At 31.7% G+C, this 22441-nt stretch overlaps 2 protein-coding genes across 5 annotated transcripts in view; one reads left to right on the top strand and one right to left on the bottom strand.

Annotated features, from left to right (window-relative positions):
* Cep85l (centrosomal protein 85L) overlaps positions 1-22441 on the bottom strand; it is a 216661-nt gene that overhangs the window by 81215 nt on the left and 113005 nt on the right. The window lies entirely within an intron of this gene.
* On the top strand, positions 8999-19880 carry Pln (phospholamban). The gene is made up of 2 exons (XM_026394095.2): positions 8999-9093; positions 17364-19880. Exon 2 carries the CDS (start codon positions 17457-17459, stop codon positions 17613-17615), a length of 159 nt encoding a protein of 52 aa, XP_026249880.1. The 5' UTR covers positions 8999-9093; positions 17364-17456; the 3' UTR covers positions 17616-19880.

The raw sequence follows: 22441 nt of genomic DNA, 5'->3' as shown, positions 1-22441 counted from the left end.
GCCATACTGTATTCTATTGGAAGTATAACATTTCAAAAATGCTTTTTGATTCTCTAATATTCACATGCACTACATAGATTCATAATTATCCAAGACTATATTTTTGATACTTTATTTTTTTTCAAGTTAGATTTTTAAAAATCAATGTCCTAATGCTAGAGTCAACAATAAACTCTTTAGATATGCATGGCCCTAATTAAACAACAGACTTGTAAAAAAAAAAAAATACTTTAACAGAGCAGCCTAATAAATGGGTTGCCAAAGGTATTACCTTGATCTTAATGCTAGGGCTGGTCCTAGAACCCCCCCTCTATCTATATCCACCTCAACAGCAAATGAGAATAACAGATGATGATGTTTCATGTAAGTTTTTAAATTTGTAGGCAGGTTAATGAAGAATACAGCTTTATGTAAACTATCAAAGACAAGTACAACTCCCAGTACATTAATTGAACTGCTGGTATAGAGTTAAATGTCTAGTGGGTTTAGAAATCTTTCCCACTGGAACATGATTTATATCTCTTGTTTTATAATATGAACCCCATATCCCAAATCCATCTGTATAACCTTTTCTGCTGAAAAATCAAGGGTCAGTTGTACTACTATTTCACAAACAAGATAGCTAAAGTAGAGAAGCAATTATGCTTTAGAAGTTCTCTTGAAATAATCAAAGACTTCAAATAAAAGCTCATACCTAAATTAAGGTACTATTATTTTCTCCATTCTTAGTGCAAGCACACATTTCAAAAGGCTCACGGATCTCAACTAAAAATGTGACTCCTTTGGTTGCTGGTATGGACCAGTTCTGTTTCTGGTTGTTTATTGTCTGAGTCTATCCTCACAAAAAAAAAAAAAAAAAAAGCAAAACAAAACAAAAAACTACTTAATTCACTCTGTCAAAAAAGTTATTCCATCTAAAATAAGATACAACCAACTAACACTTGGATTCCAAATACAAATCTCCCATTGAAACTCATTTAAGAACTAACATTTAGTAATGAAAACTTTATAGACCCCAGAGGCAAAGACAGAGAAATTGAACACTTGTTCATCACAGTATTTTTTTTTATAGTTTATAATGGCAAAAATTACACATAATCTAATACCTAGTGAGAGTAATTCAACAAATTATAGTACATATAACACTCAAAAATACCATTTTTATACTAAAAATAAGTCACTACAATTTGTAATACATTTTTATTATATAATCACATGAAAAATTAAAAAATAAGAAAAATCATTCTTCAATGAAAATACTATTTTGAGGATTTAAAATAAGTTTTTTAAAATTTAAATACACAAGGCAAGGATATGCATCACTTATTCTAGTACACTAACTAGCAACTAGTAACTGGTAATTTGACTAAAGAAATCAATGAAGAACTGACTTCTAGGAAATTCACATGCTTAAGTATTTTAACAAAGCTCACTTAAATATTGTGAAAATCATCAAGGAAGGCAAGTGAGAGAAAGAATGACAATTGAAATTCAGCTCCTGATTAAAAAGCTATGAGGGAAAAACAACAACATCATATGTCAAAGTGTGGACAAATTAAAAGACACTAGGTGCAAGTAAAATCTCAGTTTTTCAGGACCAATTGTTAAGAGCAAAGGAATCACTTCATCTAAAATCTCTGAGGGACTTTATTCTCTCATCTCTATTTTTTCAATTTATCCTTTTAAGAGTTCACTTGTAGTGGAAAATTAATACTCTTAAATATCCGCTGACTCTAAAAATAGAATTGTAAGGGATAAGTATTGTAGGGAAGCTTTAAAAAAAATAGTTTCTATTCCTGACATTCATGACAAAGAAAACATACTAGGAAATGCAGAAAGTCCCCCATGCAACTTAAGACTTTTCTGAATTACAAGATGTTCACTTATTACTTATGTAACTAAAGACCAAAAACAAAAAATCAGAACTATTTCTGAACAATAAAAGCATTACAGAAGAATTTTAAAAGGAACTGATTCTAGATATAACAACACATAACTGCAGTTATCAAACCATTATGGTAGGAATGAATGACAATAGCCACATGAGGAAAAGACATTTGTATATAAAGTTAAGGTATTTAGTCCTGAAGTAGAAATTAAAACAATGGAAAGTTCTCAGCAAATACAGCAATCAAATTTGCATTTGAAAAAAACAACTTGCATATCAGGGTGAAGAATGACTAGAAAGTTAAGTGAGAAACAACCGCTAGTTAATACACTTCTAGAAAAGTTCAAAGGACAGCTGATAAGGCTATGGGAACAAAGATTTATATTCGGAATCTGCACTTGATTTCTTGTTGAATGGGGAGTCCAGCAAAAGACAAAGGGAGAAAACCAAAATTTCAATTTTGTATAATAAAATAAGTTACAGTACCACCACAAACAATTGAATGCAAAGGCTCAAGGAATTTTTGGTGTCAAATACAACAATAACATATTTAAACACTGAACTGAATTAGAATATTCTTTTTATTTATATATTCATTTATTTAGGTACCAGGACATTTATGTATGAATGTTTGTATGTATGTATGTATCTGGAATTGAACCTGGGGGCACTTAACCACTGAGCTGTATGCCCAGCCCTTTTTTCATATTTTATTTTGAGACAGGGTCTCACTAGGTTGCTTCAGGGCCTCATCAAGTCAAGTCGCTGAGGCTTTAAATTTGATACCTTCCTGAGCCATTGGAATCAATCACGAGTGTGCACCATCACACCCATTGAGTTGGAATATTCTTAATGAAAGAGAATCATGGTGTACAGAATATTTTGAAGCAAATATTCTATAGAGACTTGAGGGTTAGTTGTTTTTTTGTTGTTAAATTTGTTGTATGAGGTATGTACATTTCTATTTCTTATTTTGGCTTTGGTTCTGTCAGCTTTCTTTGTATAAAATATGCTGTTCTCTTAGAAGCCATAAGTCATACTGCTTCTTATTATATGTGCTCACTTAACTCAAGTCCAAATTTCCTTGTTCTGGTGTTAAACTGCACAAATAGGAAACTTTCAAATGTTAAAAGTTTTATTTCCATATTACTTGTATACTGATAAACAAGTATCAGCATACGGTAGTGTTTCTACTACTTAGGATATGTTTTATAAATTTTACAAAAATTGTCCAAAACTACATGAACTCTCTTTTTAAACTGTCTGGCCTTTCTTGATATATCTTCCCCATTTCTAATTGGAATATTTAATAAGAAAAGAGATTCTGCCTAGAATTCAGACAGTTATAAAAAAAAATAAAATGTTTGGGTCTTCATTTATATTTAATAAATCAATTCTAAAAGTGAACTCACTTCCTCCAAATAATCTTAATAATCTGGAGGTTATTTTTTTTTTCTACTTGAAGAAAAACCCTATTATCTTTTCCCTCTTGCCCTAAGGAGGGAGTTCTTATCCTTTCTGTCTTAGACCACTATTCTCATTCTCATTTTTGCTTGAAAGTTTTCTCAATTAATCCTTTCTTAGACAGCTATAAAATTTAAGGGAGAAATCCTCAAACTTTTAATAGAAAAGTACCCTAAAGAGTTAGGTAACATCTTTCTTGCAGGTATATATATGTCATCCCCTCAAATACTTTAAATCACACACACAAAAAATCATTCAAAGCTTGCATGTTACTCTTATTTATGTGTCTAAATATTAATAATGGTTTAATTTAGTTACCATTTAACCCAACTTCTCGTCACAAAGGTCCCAGAAAAACTGGTCTACCTTAAAGCTTCTTTGACTACCTGACATACCACTACAAATTGAGAGTTCAAATACCCAGTGCAAAACATTAGATACTCATGATATTTGTTACATAAAGATTATAAACACTTATAGGGAACAAAAAATGTCTCAGAACTATATAAAAACAAAAACAACTAAATTAATCCAGAAACCAAAATAACTATTTTCTTGAATGAGGAGAATAGGGAGAACATGGCAAGACCATATGGTTACATACGAGTTATTGTCAGTACACTGGCTTTGGGTGATGGTTCCACAGGGGCTTGTTACTAAATTAGCAAAAATAAAATTAAAATTAAATTCACAAATAAAAGCAGACTATCACAGATCAATGTTAACAATTTATAAGTACCAAGGACTATTATGAATCAAATTATGAAATAAAGTTACCTTAATTTTTAAAAAGGCTCAGTTCAGGAAAGCGTGAACTTACAGAAAAAATATTTTCTTGGTTATTCTACTCTTATGTGTCCTAATCATTCATCCCCCCCCCTTCTCACCATATTGAGTTTAAAGTTGAGAAGGATTTCTGAACTGTACCTAATATTTCTGTAGGATAACACAGAACCACCTGGCAATCTTTCTCCATCCCTACTTTATTAACTTATTCAATCCTTCATTCAATGAGTATTAAAGAATCACTATGGTTCAGATCTACACAAGGTACCATAAAAAAAAAAAACTAAAGCACAAATGAGTTACTGAATTGAAGAATTTATAGTTTGCCAACACTGTATGGCATAAGACAGGGAAAGCTTCACAGAAGAGATAAACTTTAATGGGAATAGGGTTGATAAGGAAGACATTCCTACAAAAAATACCAAGGCTTAAAATAGAACAGTAACCTGTTCAGAGGGTCACAGGGAGTTCTACACAGCCAGATCAAAGGACACAAAGGAATGTGATAACAGACAAAACAAGAAAGATAGGCCTAAAATACCAACATGAAAATATCTCAGTCTTTCTCGGAAAACTCAATCTAGGGCTGTCTCATAAAACTACAGAAATATCCTCTAATACAAGAATTCTTTATTTTTTTGTGGTTTTGGAAACACTGTTGAGTCCTACTCGTCTGTCTTCAGAATGTTAATATGTATATAAAATAAATGAAATTCCAAATATTTTTTTAAGATACTCCATCCTTAAGGTAGTAGAGCATAAGTATGATCTATGTACATGGTGTTTAAGACACACTACCTTAAAACATGGTGTCCTGACATTTGAGTAAACAGCAGAAGCAAGAGAGTCACTCTTACCTCCCTCTCATCTATCTCCCCTGAGGCCAATCATGTAACCTGTGAAGGTCATTCGTGACCTTCTCACACCTACCCTTCCTCAAACAAATCATAAGATCCTCATTAGATAGATGTTCTCCCAATTCTAGAAGAAAAGGAACATCATTATCTCTGAAGACACAGAGAAGAACCTGAACAGAGTTCTTGCTAAATTTCCCTCAATTTATTACCAGCAGATGATTGCCCTTTGTCCAATCATACTTCTCCATGAGTATCTTGTCATCAAACCTAAACATAAGACAGAAGTTTACCCGTTACTTTGGGTCTTCATTTCTTCATGAAGCCTCCTTTGTCATGCAAAGCTTACCTAAATCTGTATGTTTTTCTTTTGTTAATACGTCTTTTATCTCAGGGGAGCAGCCATAAACCTAGCAATACTCTTCCACTTCCAAAGAGTACAATATAGAAAAGAAGCGGGGTCTAAAGGCAACTTTACAATGGAGAAACCTGAAAGACACTGTACACAGCCACCAGATAAGGTTAACATCAATAGTAGTAAGTCAGGTTAATTTAATAGAATATACCCTTGATAAATAATGTGATGAAAATGGCACTTTTATTTCTCTGACCTTCATCTCAAAAACATATTAACCAGTCTATCCATGAGAAGATCATCAGATAAATCCCAACCAGAAGACATTCTACAAAAATATGTGGTTAATATTCTTTAAATCCATTAGTCATCAAAATAGGAAGGTTTGAGAAATTGTCACAACCAAGGAAGGGGTCTGAAGGAGACAAAAATATTAAATATAATGTGGTATCTGGATAGGATCCCATTACAGAAAAAGGACACTAAAGAAAACTAGGAAAATCTGAATTAACTAAGGACTTTAGTTAAAACACATAGCAACATTGGTACAATTATTGAGAAAAATGTTCCATATTTATGTAGGATGCTAGCAACAGGATAAACAGGGTATAGAATACCTAGGGTATACTATCTTTGCAATAATTCTGTAAGTTTAAAACTGTTCTCAGATAAAACTTCTTAAAAAATAAATAACATGTACAGGACTAGAAAGGAAACAAATTACACTAAAATTTATTTGTTTGTTTGTGCAGTACTGAGGATTGAAACCAGGACCTTGTACATGCTAGGCAAACATCCTCCCACTAGCTATATCCTCAGCCCTTTTTGTCTATGTGGTACTAGGAATTGAACCCACTGAACCATACCCCCAGCAACATTTTAATTTTATTTTTGAGTCAGGGTCTCACTAAGTTGCTAATAGACTGGCCTTGAACTTGTGATCCTCCTGCCTCAACCTCCCAAGTCTTGAAATTTCTATGGTGAGTCATATGTACTGCTAACAGTTCTGCAGTTTCTGGTTTATTTCAAAATGGAAGAAACAATTTCATTTAAAAGCTTACTAAGACTAAATATGCAATTATTTTCCTTTCTAAGTTCAAAGAACTCTTGAACTCCACCATAAGAATCCATCCTCTAAAGGGAAAGACAGAATAAGTATTAGTACCATATGTACACTGTATTACAGGATCTCTGATAATCACTATATATACTTGGTGTCATTAAACCTTCAACAGTACCACTCCACAGATTGGGCAGATGTGACTAAAACTAGATACAAATGATAGCACAATTCCAAATGAAGACTGACGAAACACATCTAAAAACATCCTAATTTTGAGGAACACCCTACTGAATACACTACAACTCACCAATGGTACTATTATATATGTATTTTATATCTATATATAATTTATATATATAAATATATATTTATTTATATAATTATATATATAATGTTCTGTTTGTGCAATCAGGTTAAAACTAAAGTATAACATTTTCTAGAGTTCCACAGGAAATCACCACCACGATTATCACCATCACCAGCTAACCCAAAGAAAAGGGTAAACATAGAAGCTCCCCATCCTTGTGCAAATCTAAAAAATAAATTTTTTTATTCCATTTTCCAAGTAACATATGCACAGTTCCTATCTTTCTAGAGTAGGTATGTACCCACATATGTTTTTTAATTATACTTGCAAGGTGAGATAATTAATACATATTTTATTCAGGCTATAGCAGTTTCTTGGTTGATCCAACTTAGTATTACCAATTCTGTTTTCTTAGAATAAGTTGTTTCACAACAATGATCAATCTCCTAAACTTCATTTTCAACTTCAATTGTAATTTGGCCGGCAAACTTAAAGCAGATTTTTGAAAAATAATTACAATATTCAATAATTCCTCTAAGTTTATCTTAAGAATTTCTTAGTTGATACAGGCTATTCCACAAAAGCTATATCCAAATAATGATCTCTCCTACAATATGCCACTCTATCAGGAATTATAAGTAAACATATTTAGATCTGAATTCTCACCTACAATATGCCACTCTATCAGGAATTATAAGTAAACATATCTAGATCTGAATTCTCAGTCTGTCCATTACCATGTATGAAAATTGTTATAAGCCACTTTAGGTTTCTAGGTTTTAAACTATCAGTCACTACTGACAACTGAGAATAATAAGAAATCCTTACTATGTAAAAATTAAAGGAAAAAAAATGGTTGTAATAAAATCACTGAGCAAAGTGTCAAATATTATTTGTACAATGGGGTTTACTTTTAAGTTGCAAATTTTCCCTAGCAATGATTACAGAGGATCTTTGCTGCAATATTATTTTTCTGTTAGCTTTAGTTGATTCTTTAAATAACAAGAGTTTTGCTCAAGAGAAGGATTTTATCTTTCTTTGGAAGAAGCCAAGATCATCTCCATTTAAGGACACACAAGCAGCTGCTGCTACACGTTTTAGTTACCCACAAGAAAGTAATGCAGGCTAAGTTCACTCTGCTATAAAGCATTTAAAAAATTTTTAAATGCAAATAGTTTCTCCAAAATTAAAGAGGAAATTTAAAAATCAGAATTAGCAAATATGCTAAGTAAATCTAATATATAGAACAATAAAATTATATAAAAAGAAAATAGAAGATACCTTCCTCCTCAAAAGTATTCTTTTCTCACTGATTAACTGTCTTAGGTAGTTATATGATTATACTTAATAAAATTTCACATATGTAATAATTTATAGGAAAGCAAATCATACATAAACATAAGCCTTATTATATGCAACTGATTAGGAATCTACAGCTATTTTAATTATTTTTTGCTATTAAGTTACCCTTATTATTTTGTCAGCTTTAAGAAAAATGTAGTAGGATTTTGTGGTAATTTAGTGCAGTTATTTTTAAAAAATCTTAAATACTTAAATTTTTAAATTGTTATTTTTCTTGGGATGATACATATCAGTTTAAATTGGGAATTATTATTCATAAATACATTGTTAAACTGCTAACTAAAAAAACAAAATTTAACTAGTTCTTAAGATAAAGCTGTGTTTTTGCTTTTGTTTTTTAACCAAAAACAGTTATTAGCCTGGTTTTATCATGTACATTCCCTCCCCCATACACATAGATATAAGGCACAATAACAACGTAAGTTAGGAAAAGGTATAAAATTCGATTCTGTAAAAACATTTTTGTCTTGCTAGAAGCTACCATTATGAAACTGCAATATTAAAGAAACAGCAGCAAAAAAAAAAAATCAATGAAAGCTGTTCCACTGAAGCCTGTATTATTATTCTCATTGTATTAAAATTCCTATTACAATAACTATTTAACTCTTAAAAGTCATTACCATCAATATACAATTATCTCTAAGAGTGAGATGCAAAAATCTTTTAAGGACAGCTTCCTATTGCCCCAGCTTGCTTAATTTTTTTTTTTCATGTATCCGCCACATACTTTTTAAAAATTAAAAAAAAAATGAAGCACTAAGTGTTAATGACCTTTCTATACCTAAAGTAAGATAAATAAAGTTCTAAAGGTTGGTTGTGATATGACTATGACTAACCAATCATAACTTCGGAATTCCTGTGTGACATCATAAGGCCTCCCTAGAACAGATTTTCTCCTCCACCTACTCCAACCCTTCACATAAACCTGGTAACAGTCAGAAAACCTCCCAGCTAAACACCCATAAGACTTCACACAAGTTGATACTCTTTATTGTGATGACCACAGAAACCAAGGTAAGAAACAGACTTCACTGATTTTTATAATTCATACTTTCTGAACTTTTAAAAAAAGTGTTAATCATATTTTCTATATTTCAGTTTTAAGTTACAATAAAATGTTTGCTATGACAAAAATTCTTACTTTCTAAATAATTGTTTATCCATTTTGTGACAGTGAAAATGAAACTTAATTTTGAAAAGCATCACATTCATTTTTGATACTGGTTATTGACTTGTTATTTTAACTTTCACTTATATTTTGCTTTTTGAGTGAATTTCTGCCAATTTAAGAATCTTCCAATTATGTTACCTTATTTGGTAGTAGGGTGGTTTAATTTTTCTATACCAGAAAAAAATGGCTTAATTTGTTATATGTTATTCTGCTGAAATATAGTGAGCTATTTACATCTGGAATAATATCAAAAGTTGTGTGACAACATGCACATTATCACAATACCTCTTCCAATATTGTTATGATTTCTTACAGTGATACTAATAAAATAGAGCTTAAGAATAGACGATACTTTTAAAATGACCTTAAAGATTTTTCCTCTCTATAAAGTCCAGTTAACTGTTAATAAAGACTTCTAAAAATTCCAGGCTTTAATAAATTGAACTGTTTCTATTTAATTCAATACTATATCATAAAGAACAAGTTTAAAAATTTTAAAACACTTGTCATAAACATACATAAAAGTTTTTCTGAAATTATAGAATAATTCAACACTTTAAAAATGTTTGATACCTAAACATTCTAAGTCTCATTTGAGCAAATCTGATAAAATGTTTATTCTGCCTATGAATACACTTTTGTCAAGTTATTATACTCCAGTGTTTCTCAGATTCCTCCAGTAAATTTACAAAAGAAAAATAATACCTAGGAATAGAGATGCCACAATCAAATGTTTCCTCATCCTTAAATCTGTCAGAGCATATGAAAAATTATATATTTTATTTCATTATTTTTATATTTTACCTATATGATCAAATAAAATCTACATTTAGAATTCTCAATTCCTATGATAGTTGTTAATTCCATCACTCAAGACAAATACAAACTTTATAATCCCATAAGCAGCTTAACACATGAAAACATGTATTTCTAATTTTTGTCTAAAACTGAAGCACTCTAATTGCCACTCAATATATTTATATTCATAAAATATTTTCCTTTGGTATATTATACAACTAACTCAGCACAAGTTTATATGCATATTTATGTACTTGTATTCAAATACGATTTAAATTACATTTTCACACTGTAAACAGGGTATTTGTTGAGTTATTTCACTCTTAACAGAATTTCATATCACATTACTCCAAAAAGTAGATAAAGAGCAGAAATTCTATTAAAGTTACTGTTAGTGTATATATAATTTCTGTAAGTCTGAACACACTATTTAGCTAACAGTTTAAAATGTTAACAACACTAAGTGTTGTTAACATTTTAAACATAATGCCATAGTCCAGACATCATGTCCAAACTAGTGCATTTCTAAGGTATCATCCACATACTGTCATCATTTATAAAGACATGTGCTTTAAAAAGTATGTGCTAAAATATGTGTTAAATGAAATCAAATGGAATAAATATGAAAGATTTGTAAATTATGAAATGTTAAGTGTTAAAAACAGGTGACAGAGCTGGCTTATTTACAAAAAAAACTCACATCACATCATTATCATTTCCTCAAGTTCACATATCAAAATTATTTTAATAGGATCTTAGACATACAGAAAAATAACTGTATTTGGGTTACACACTGTTTATTAATCTTATTGACTGGAGACAGTAGAACAGCTGCTTAAATAAAACGACTCAAGAAAAAATTAGTATATTTAACAAAGATCCTAAAAGTATAGTCTTAAAAATTTAGTGTATTTTAAACGTATTATATAATGTATTTACTATGTTATATGTTAAAACTTTAATTGAAAACAAAGTATAGATTTCCTATTTAAACAGATGGTAATTCTAGAAGATAGTAAGTTTAAACATTCTTCTTTATTATTGAAAAAGACTTTCCTTAAATGCACTGTGGACACATATTTCATTTAATCTTCCTAATTCTCTGGGTTTTGTATTGCATCTCTCCTTCATAATTTAGGAAACAGATGCAAAAGGTTCCCCTATTCACAAAACTATGAATAGAGAGACCTTGGCAAGAGTCTAGGTTCTGACTCTAAACCATATGCACTATACACTAATGAACATGACAATAATAAATCAAGACATTGACAAAACAAATAGAAAGTGATATATATTGCAAATGGCCTTTACCAGGCAAACTAAGACTTCTATTAATTTAAAACCACTTCATTTCATTTAAATTTAATTTATACATTTTATCTTTAATAAGCTAAATATATGTTCTACAAATCATCTTTAAAGTGTCAGATGTAAGAAAATTACAGATGTCCTTAGTTATAATGCAATAAACACTAGTAGGAAAAAATTCAAAATTATCACACATACTTTGAAAAACACAATCAATCAAATTAAAGTTTCCTGTTATTTAATTTGTTTAAGTGATGAAAACATACCTTCAAACCATTTAGGCTTGATACCTATAATCCAGCTTAATTTTTGTGGAAACTTTCCACAAGTCTGGTATAGTAGCACATGCCCGTATCCCAACAACTTGAGAAGCTGAGGCAGGAGGATCACAAGTTTAAGGTTAGCCTCAGCAATTTATCAAGACCCTGTCTCAAAATAATAAATAAAAAGGAATAGAGATGTACACTTCAGTGGTAAAATGACTCTGGGTTCAAAAAAAATAAAAGAAACTTTTCACAAAAACCATAGTTTATTCCACTCCCATATTATATCCTTAGTTTTCCTCAATTTCATTGTTGTTTCAATTATTCTACCATGTAAATATTCAAGTCCATTTGTTTTGAAGTACTTGAATAAAGGAACCTTGCTCTTTTTTTTTTTTTTGGAGAGGAGGATACCAAGGATTGAATCTAGGGGCACTTAACCACTGAGCCACATCCCCAGCCCATTTTATTTATTTATTTATGTTAGAAGGGAGTGACTGAGGATTGAACTCAGGGGCACTCAACCACTGAGCCACCTCTCCAGCCCTATTTTGTATTTTATTTTAAAACAGGGTCTCACTGAATGCCTCCCTTTTGCTGAGGCTGGTTTTGAATTCGCAATCCTCCTGCCTTAGCCTCCCAAGCCGTCATTTTATTTTTTGAGACAAGGTCTTGCTAAGTTGCTCAGGGCCTTGCTAAACAACAGACTCTGAACTTGGGATCCTCCTGAATCACCCTCCCAAGTGCTGAGATTGCAGGTGTGTGCTGCTCACACTGGTGAAATCTTCCTTTTATTTATTTATGAATAAAATTCACTTTCATTTGAAGTGTGAATTGACAGAATGCTGCTTGTACTGGCAAAGGAGCAAACTTGGAGTCAGAGAATCAAGAAAATAATCCTAAATTACAGTGGCATGTATCAGATAAGAAGCAGTCTCTCTGGACATCTCCAGAAATAATTCATCAATATTCTTACCCTACATAATTCTGAAGCATGTATTACCAAATAAACACTTAAAAATAAAGTCTGGGTGTACATCTCCACTTCAGTATAGTCACAGTCAACTGAGGACCTCTAGTGCTTTGTAAAGTGTACTCCATCTTCGGGGCTTTAAAAAAAAAAATTAGATTCATTCACATTGATTGGGATATACTTATTAAATGCCAATCATCATTCCCTAAGACTTCTCCCAAATTCCTTCTCCAACTCTCCTTTAAAAAAGTTCCACATATACATAGTTAAAACGAACTAATTTTAATGCAAGTGAATTAACTGTAAAACATTATTTCAACATGTAAAGAACTGAAAGTAATGAAGACAAAATAACAGCCACATGCCAATTTCAGAGGGAAATCTCTCTCTGTGCTACAGCTTAATGAACTGTCCTCAAGGCAGAGCTTAAAAGCTAGGACACTGCATTTTGGGGGTCAAGTTAGTATTAAGGAATATATTGATTTTTATGTTTATATAATTATTTTCATAACCAGTTAGAATCAGCTTATAGATTCAGAAAGCTGAATCTTTCCTTCTTTCAATTTAAAAAAAAATCATAAAACTCTATCTTGATTTTTTTTCTCAATTTCCAATGCCTTCTTTGAGCAAAAGAGAAAAGACTTGATAAATTCCCCAAAGAGTAAAAAGTTAGTTATACCCTTCCTATACTAGAATATTAGAATATTAATGGATCTCACATACAAACAACATACTCTGTGGGTACTTTCCTGTTTCTTACATGCAACAAGAGACAAGGATCTGGTATTCCTATAAACCAACTTCTATCAAGTAACACATATTTTCAGTACTACAATACATAAGATGTGGATTTTTTTTGTGGCAGGGAAAATTATCAGGGATTTAATCCGGGGCACTTAACCAGTGAGCCACATGCCCAGCACTTTAAAAAAAAAAAAAAAAGTGTTGTTTTTTTTTTGTTTGTTTGTTTGTTTTGTTTTGTTTTTGAGAAAAGGATCACTAAATTGCTTAGGGCCTCACTAAGTTACTGAGGCTGGCTTGAACTTGTGATCCTCCTGCCTCCGCCTCCTGAGCTGTTGGAATTACAGGCATGTGTCATTGCACCCAGCTTGGATGATTAATCTTTAAATGCACCTGCAAATATTCTTTCTGTCACAAAGCACCCAATATATACCTACAGTCATTCTTAAAGGAGGGGGGTTCTAAATTAAGTTCTGTGCATGTTTACGATAAAGATGACAAGGGACTAAATTCAATCTCCTAGGCCATTTAAGCCAGATGCAAGTTCAGAAAAAAAGATCAGATAACATAAAATTAAGCCATTTTCCACACTTTCCATTAAATATTATGCTATTAATATCTTGGCTATAATTAAGGGAAAAAAAGAGGACTGCAAGATTTCAAAACTTATAGGAGAGAAATTGGTGCTGAAAAAAATAATAATAATAAACACCTGACAACTATGCCATAAATTGTAATGTAGGAATCAGATAATTCAAAAAATGCAAATATGCAGTTCTCATACACAGTCTTTCAATTCTCAAGATATATAAGAAAGCCCTATCTTCTAGGGATGAAAAGTGGTTTATTTATTATCATGCAGATTTTAGAAGTTCAGCAGAGTTAGAACAACACATCAGATTATAACACAATAAAATAAATTGAACCCTCCAAATAAAATATGTACTAACATTTCAGCATGTAAAGCAAATTTAATTGTAGCCTAAGATTATAAAGGTTACCACATATCACTTTAAAATCGTGACATTAAATGTCTAAGTTCAACAAGCACTATTTGTTTCCAGGACCAAACTCTTCTTCAATAATAGTTGGCTGTTACAGTATCTTAAAATCATCTTTAAAATACATTAATTAAGGACTGAAGATGTGGCTCAGTGATAGAGCATTTGCCTCATAAGCATGAGGCCCTGAATTTGATCCCTAGCACTACAAAAACAATAAATTATTAAAATATATTAATCATACTTTTGTAAGTAGAGACCTCATCTCTTTAGGGTGTAACTCTTTGTATTTCACAAACACCAAAAACTCATTTTTTTTTACACAAAGCCTAGTTCAAGTTAATAGTGTATTAATCAGAAGACCATACATAAACATAGATTTAAATCCTCTAAGTCTCATTTTCTTCATCTGTGATTGGAGGAGACTTGAAAAACATATTAGAGCTTACAAGTTTAATTATTGAATTCTATTTTTCTAACTGGTTAATCTGATCATTGAGAATCTTCTAAATTTTTTAGTCAAAAAAAATCTTCAACTTTATTGATTTAATCAAACAGTGCCAATTATGCATTGAGTGCTAAGATACAAAATGAATACATGGTTATTTTAGTTATTAACTAAAAGTCTAGTTGAAGATATTGATATGTAAACTGAATTTACAGACACAAACTGACAGATATTTAAAAACAAATACACTGAAGTCCTACTAAAAACCAGCAGAGGTGATTACCAATTCTACCTTAATGAATAATGAAAAGTTTTATTAGGAAATGATATTTAAACTAGGCCTTAAATATCAACTGGAGTTTGCCTGGCAGAAAACCAAAAGGTGGAAAGGGGTAGGGGTTGAGGGCATTACAGGCAGAAGAGCGAAACATGTGCAAAGAACGAAAAATCCTTAAAGGAAATATAGATTTATAGAAACATATTTCTTGTGACTGAAGGTATCATTCTTCAGTCAGAATAGGGGATGATTCCTTATATATGCTTTATGACGAACTGCTAGCTAGCTCCCTCTTTTCCCATTTTTTGTTTATCTTAAAATAATTTTTAAAAATTGATGTTTTAAGACCAGTTAAAAGCCCTGAAATTCCACAAAAATATGTGAGTTCAAATAGAAGTTATCAGTGCTAATTCTTCAACTGTATTCTGATATATCTCCAAATATATAAAGGAATAAAGAAAATCCTCCAATGATTTCCTAATAGTATAATTTCACTTGGGTCTACAGTAATTCACTACAATAAATCCACTAGATATTAAAATAAATATAAGCAGAAATAACATAAAGTTACATTTTCTTAAAGAACAAAAGAAAATACCCCCTACTTCTGCTTTCATCTGGAGAACTCAAACAAAAATAATTAAATATATGCCAAGTTTAAGCTGCTATTTTCCAAGTGGGAAATGTTACGGATAAGTTTAGCCACCTGCATTGAACAACAAAGAATGTATTTTAGACAAAATATAAGTTGTTGTCAACTCTTTAAGAGAATAAAGTTTGATAAAATTTGGCTTTGTATAACTCCTTACTATGGCTCTATACTATGATGGAGGACAGAGACTCAAGTCATATGGAAGCCCATTCTGTTATACAATTTAAAGTACTGAAGATTACAGAATCTAACCACCACATACCACATGGTTTCTTTGAAAAAACCAAATGCCAAAGTCCAACTAGTTATGTGCCTCATATATGTCTTCCCTGTTCCATTCTTCTCTGCTTTGCTCTCTTTAGCATATGCCTCTATTAGGTTTAGGATGGCACTCTAGGTGGATTTTCCCAGAATGTCTAGAAACCAAGTGAAAAATGAAACCTGGCAATATAGTAATAACATGTTAACAATAATGTAACAATAAATGCTAACCATTATCATTTCTGGACAGTTAGCTATATTTTCTTAAAAATTTTAATTTTTCCTACTTCAAAACTGACATAGAAGGGCTGGGCGCAATGGCACAGGAGAATCACCAGTTCAAAGCCAGCTCAGCAACTTTGCAAGGCCCTAAGCAAATCAGTGAGACCCTATCTCTAAATAAAATACAAAATAGGACTGGGAATGTGGCTCAGTTGTTTAGTGCCACTGTTTTAATCCCCAGTACCCCTCCCACCCCCAAAATTGACATAAGGATTCTGAATGAAAACAGAAAATTCTCAAATGTTATTACTCATTACATCTGGACAATTAATTCATACTTAGTTTTTTTTTTTTTTTTAGAATTTTAATATTTATTTTTTAGTTTTCAGCGGACACAACATCTTTGTTTGTATGTGGTGCTGAGGATCGAACCCGGGCAGCACGCATGCCAGGCGAGCGCGCTACCGCTTGAGCCACATCCCTAGCCCTATACTTAGTTTTTAATCTAACTCATTCTATGATATATTTTTATTTTTATTATCAAAGCTTAGGTCCCACAAGCAGCAAGAGATTGTGAGATTTCTGAAATAGGGCTTGACATAAACCACTGCTCATAAGTACAAGACATTTGTGAACAGAATTGCCCATGGTAGCTAGTAAGATAATAATAATTACTAAACCTATTGTGCTTGACAGTCCTCAGTACATAATAACAAATTTTGTTGAAATGATATTTAAAGTAACATTCTACAAAGCTATAAAACCTTAAAGAGGAATGCCAAACAAGTGAAATATATTTCAGACTAAAATTAAGATCTAAAGAATAACTTTTAAATGCACTTCTATTCCCTGAGATTAGCTCTGGAATTTTTAATATATATCAATTATATTTACAGAGAAACAGACTTAAGAATTTTTGCCAAAAGGAATAGCTCAAAACAAGCTGTACCATAACCCAAACACAAAGACAAATGAGATTGTAATGATATTTTCCCACCAAAAAGACAAAAACACATGTATGCACAGACATACACACACATTATAGAGATTTGATGTTATAAATACAAAATATAGTGTTGAAAAAGAACAATTAATGCACATGTGTTTTACCTATTCAGAGAACAGGTTATACATATGATCCTAATCCATTTACTATTTTTACATTCCAGACTACCTAAAAGGAGACGGTTACCTCAGATTGGCTGCCAGCTTTTTATCTTTCTCTTGACCACTTAAAACTTGACTTCCTGCCTCCTGGCATCATGGAGAAAGTCCAATACCTCACTCGCTCTGCTATAAGAAGAGCCTCAACTATTGAAATGCCTCAACAAGCACGTCAAAATTTCCAGAACCTGTTTATCAATTTCTGTCTCATCTTAATATGTCTCTTGCTGATTTGCATCATCGTGATGCTTCTCTGAAGTTCTGCAGCAAACTCCAGATCTGCAACTTACTACTTTGGTTTAAAATGTCATCCCATGAACAGGGGAGCCCGCTTCCCAAGTAGAAGAATTTCTTTATGAAAAGGTCAATTAAAACAAATTGTTAGTAAATGCATTTGCTAGATCTTGTAAACATGAAAAGGGCTTAATTTTCAAAACTGACTATACATGTGTACAATGTAACTGTTGATTTCCTCAAAATGGCTTATAAATTTCTTTCCTAAATCTTTTCTGAGGATGAAGTAGGAGTTTAATTTTGAAATAGCCCTACTAACAAATTCACTTCATATATAAAATTTTAGCTTCACAACTTGGGGCAAATGTTATTTACATTGCACAGTAAAAGCTTCTTTGTAAGTATTTTTCAGGTCTTTACAAGTGCCAAAATAATAGTACAAATGAAGTATTATTATTCAAAATAGCTCACTGATCCTCACATCTATTACTACTACTACTATTATTATTATTGTCACTACATCATTATTATACAGAAGTCTTGGTAGTAACTCCATTCTAAAATAGTTATATTATTTTCTATACTATATTAACATGTTTTGAAGTGTAGGAGAATCAAATAAGGGTAAGACCATAATCTTATATAAATAAAATTTCTCTTAATGTTTTCAATAATTATACAATTCTACGACTTGTAAGTTAGCCATAGGAACTGGTGATCAACTTAACATCTCATAGTATGATTGCCATAATTACTAATACTCATAGAGTCTAACTAATTTAAAGCTGTAGCAAATTATTTGAGCTATAATATCTAACTTTCCATAGTATATTCTTAAAATCATGAGAGCTTAAAATTTCCAAAATATGGTTACTAAAAGAATTTGAAACATCAATATTGACAAGTGTTGTTGGCTGAATAGTGAAGGAGACACTGCTTTTAAGTTCTTGGAATCCTGAGAAGTACTGGAGATAGAAAGGGGAACAGTTTGGGTTTGTAAATATTTAAGGAGCAGACAGTAAAAAGGTCTCATACTAGCCAGAAAACATATAAATCCTATATTAGACCTCAACTTCACTGGTCTCAGAATTTACCTATGCAACAGTATACAAATTCTATAATTAGCTATACTGATATTAAAAAACAGAAAACTTCAACTGATAAGTTCTATGTGCTTTATTATATTGTTCATTACAACATCAATTTCAAACTATTAATGGTGGGAGTTTTACCTCAGTAAAATGCAAATAAAGATTATTTTTGTTCTTTATTCTTTCATAAAAATTAACAACTCATACTTCAAAGATTTCAGAATACTATAATTTATATTAAAATGTAGAAAAAATCCTATTCTTTAAATGAAACTCTCATTTTATCATGTTATATAAAGAGCAAGCTGTAAGAAAACAATGTGGGGTTGTGGCTCAGTGGTAGAGTGCTTGCCTAGCACGTGAGGGGCACTGAATTCAAGCCTAGCATCACATGAAAGAAAGAAAGAAAGGTAGGTAGGTAGGTATTGTGTCCATCTATAACTAAAGTGCCAAAATTTGTAAGTACTAAATGTTCAAACACTTTCTCCTTTGGAATGAATTCTAATCTTAATTTATAGGACACAAAAATGACTAATTTTTGAATGTTTAATGCTGTCTTTCATATTTTCATTGTTTAAAAATTTATATTTAATGCAAATAATCAGAATCACCTATGTTAAAATGAATGTTCTTGAACTCAGTAAAACTGCTCCATTATTCAGGAATGACGTTTGCTATAAAATGTTCTAATTATAAATAGTTTTGATACTGTAGAGGGTTTTTGAGGGGACTTTCCCCAAATAAAATATAAACAATTTCCTAGTATAAACACAAGAGGGCAGACCTATATCAGGTAGTGAATTGCTATATTCTAATAGTCTCCCGATTATTTTTGATTTTTCTAACAAAGTGGGAATATGATAAATCTCAAAATGGATCTACTTGTGTTAAGTAGCCACACATTTTAAAATAAGCTATACGCCAAATTATATAGAAAAGGTGACAAATAGAAAATCAGACACATTACTATGTGTATATAAAATCAGCTAATGAATGTGTCATAATTTAATATCCCATCTATAGAAAATGCCCTAATATCCACCAAGATTATATCAGACAGTAAAAAAAAATAGAATGTAAAGATAAAAAATAAAAATAAGAAAACTTAAGAATGTAATAAAATACATGAAACACTCCCAGGTTATCCTTTAGGTCATTTTGTCAAATTATTTTATTTATATAGGAGAAAAACCTCCATTAAAATGTTGAAATCAGGTATCAATATTTTGATTAGTAGCAAGTCACTTTATGATTTAAATAAGCACAAAATTTCATCTTCCACTTTTTAATGATTTCAAGACCAAAATATCTCCGGGAATATAAAGAAAAAAAGGGATAAACAAAAAGACCTGACAAGAACAATTTCAGAGAAGGAAAAGTTTATTTGGGGGCTCACAATTCTGGAGGCCTTAGCCAAGATAGCTGGTTCCATTACTCAGGGCTTGAGTGAGGTAGAACATTGTGGTAGAAAAGTTTGATAGAGGAAAGCAGCTGGGAACAAGGGCATCCAAGAAGCAGAAAGAAAGAGAAAGAGAGAGAGATTCTACTTGCCAGATACAAAATATATACCCCAAAAGCATGCCTCCAGGGATCCACTTCTTCCAGTCACACCCTACCAGCCTTTAGTTAACCACCCTGTTAATCCCTTTCAGGGGATTATCACACTGATTGGGTTAAGGTTCTCATAATCCAATCATTCCACCTCAAAGACTTTCTTACATTGTTCTCACACATGACCTTCTGGGGAATACCTAATATCTAAACTATAATACACCACTACTTTACTACTGTTGGGGAGATCCACTGTGGATGTGTAGGAACCCAACAGATATCCCTCTATCTCCAAAGCAAGGAATGCACTGGAAGGAAAGGGAAGTATATTTCCCTAAAAAAAGTCAAGATTTTGCTTTTTTCTTCTGTCATAATGCTTAGAGTCAGTCATGGCAGGGTGGGGAGTAATGGACTAGAGAAGAAAAGAACCAAAGACTAGGGATAGAAATTGCATATGGAGCCCTATATTCTAATCCAATTGGGGGCATATATGGCTTCTCTTCATTCATAAAGGGATATGCATCTGAGTTCTATACGACCTCAACTCTAAGATGACTTAGCAAGAATCAAGAAAATCAATGAACTTATGTCTGTGTGGCAGACTCAATAATTGTTCTGGATTAAGTCCTAAAGAGAGCAAGCCTTCCTTATTACAAATTAACTTTTGGGGAATAGTGGAACTGTGAAGAGCAAATGAGATCAACACTCTGAGAGCTGCCACAAAATTTTATATAATCTATTGTGTTATCAGATCATGACTTTAAGCCAAATTCCTTTTCTTTGATGTAGAAGATTTTTTTCCCATGGTGAGAGTTGAGCAGTTTTGACTGAAAAAAATCCTGATTATCAGATGGACTGATCCTTAATAAGGTTGTTCACTTTATGTAAAAACTACACTAAAAGGAAGTTCAGTCAATGCTTCAAAGAGATTTTTAAGAAATAATCATGAGAAGAATGTGTAAAATAAAGATAATACTTGGAGACACCAAGGAGAAGTTAATTAATAATCTTTCTCTGTAATAGACCATGAAATAAATTAGAAGAGAAACAGTGATTCAAAGATTGTAACAGAAGGGCCAGGAGTATAGCTTCCATGGTGGAGCACTTGACTAGTATGCATGACGCCATTTTGATTCCCAGTACCCCTTTTCCCCACCCCACCAATACCCCATAAATTGCAACTGAATTATCTAGTGTTCTTTACCTGAATTCATCATTCCACTCTCAAATTTAAAATTACTATATAAAGAGATCATCCTGTAAAACGTTAATCAAGAAATAGGGAACTTTGGGACACATACACGTTTGTTTCATGCAATAATAGCTTCATTCTTCCAATATGTGCAAGGAAATTTAAAAATCAATTTTTCTCCACAATACACTTCCAATCTCCCTAACCTCTCTATATTGCTTCAGAGTTAGAGAAAACCTTGGGTAAAGCAGACGTTCCTCCAAGTAGAATAAAAGGATAAGTAAATTAATATTCATTCCTTTAAATTAGCCCAATTTTGTCAGTTACATTTCTCTTTTCATCCCTGTGTTTCAGTTTGGAGTAGTATGTATACTCATCCCCATGAACAGCTCCAATTCTATGTAAAGACACCTGCTAGAAAGACAACTGTCTGATCCTTGTTCTTCAATAATCACAAGCATTTAAAAACTGTTATAGTATTTGAACAGTAAGGTATCCTATCTTTCTAATCACTTGAATAAATCACAAATAAATCTGGCTAAAGCACTCTTTTAAAATTTGTAATTTAAACATCCAAATGATGCATTGTTTATGTGGTTTAAATATATAAAATATCAAGATTATAAAAAATGGCCTACCAGGAATGATAACCTGGGTTCAATCTTCCTGGATAAGTGATCTCTGTTAGTAGTGATCTCTGTTAGTAGTAATGAATAGTAATTTAAAATTTTAACTCTAGGGAAATTTTGTAATTTTTGATAGAATTCATTTCAGAAAATTCTGATAATAAAAAGTAGATGACAAGATTTATGTTAGAAAATTGGTTTCCTGGTTAAAATTCCCAGTTGACATTTCCAGATCAAGAAATTTATACATTTATGTTATTCTGTAGACCCATTAGGGACTCTACACTACTTTTTCTTTATATATTATATGACCATAAAGCCTTTTCCTTAAGCTGATTAAGAAACAACCAACACTTGATTTTTCTAATAAAAAAAAAGCATGTCTGGAT

Source organism: Urocitellus parryii, chromosome 8, assembly GCF_045843805.1.
Source record: "Urocitellus parryii isolate mUroPar1 chromosome 8, mUroPar1.hap1, whole genome shotgun sequence".
Taxonomy (NCBI): Eukaryota; Metazoa; Chordata; class Mammalia; order Rodentia; family Sciuridae; genus Urocitellus; species Urocitellus parryii.
The sequence above is the reverse complement of the archived record's forward strand: the minus strand, read 5'-3'. Positions and strand labels throughout refer to the sequence as shown.

What these genes read in the sequence shown, in the direction of transcription:
- Pln (XM_026394095.2), top strand. Translation starts at nt 17,457, where the DNA reads ATGGAGAAAGTCCAATACCTCACTCGCTCTGCTATAAGAAGAGCCTCA.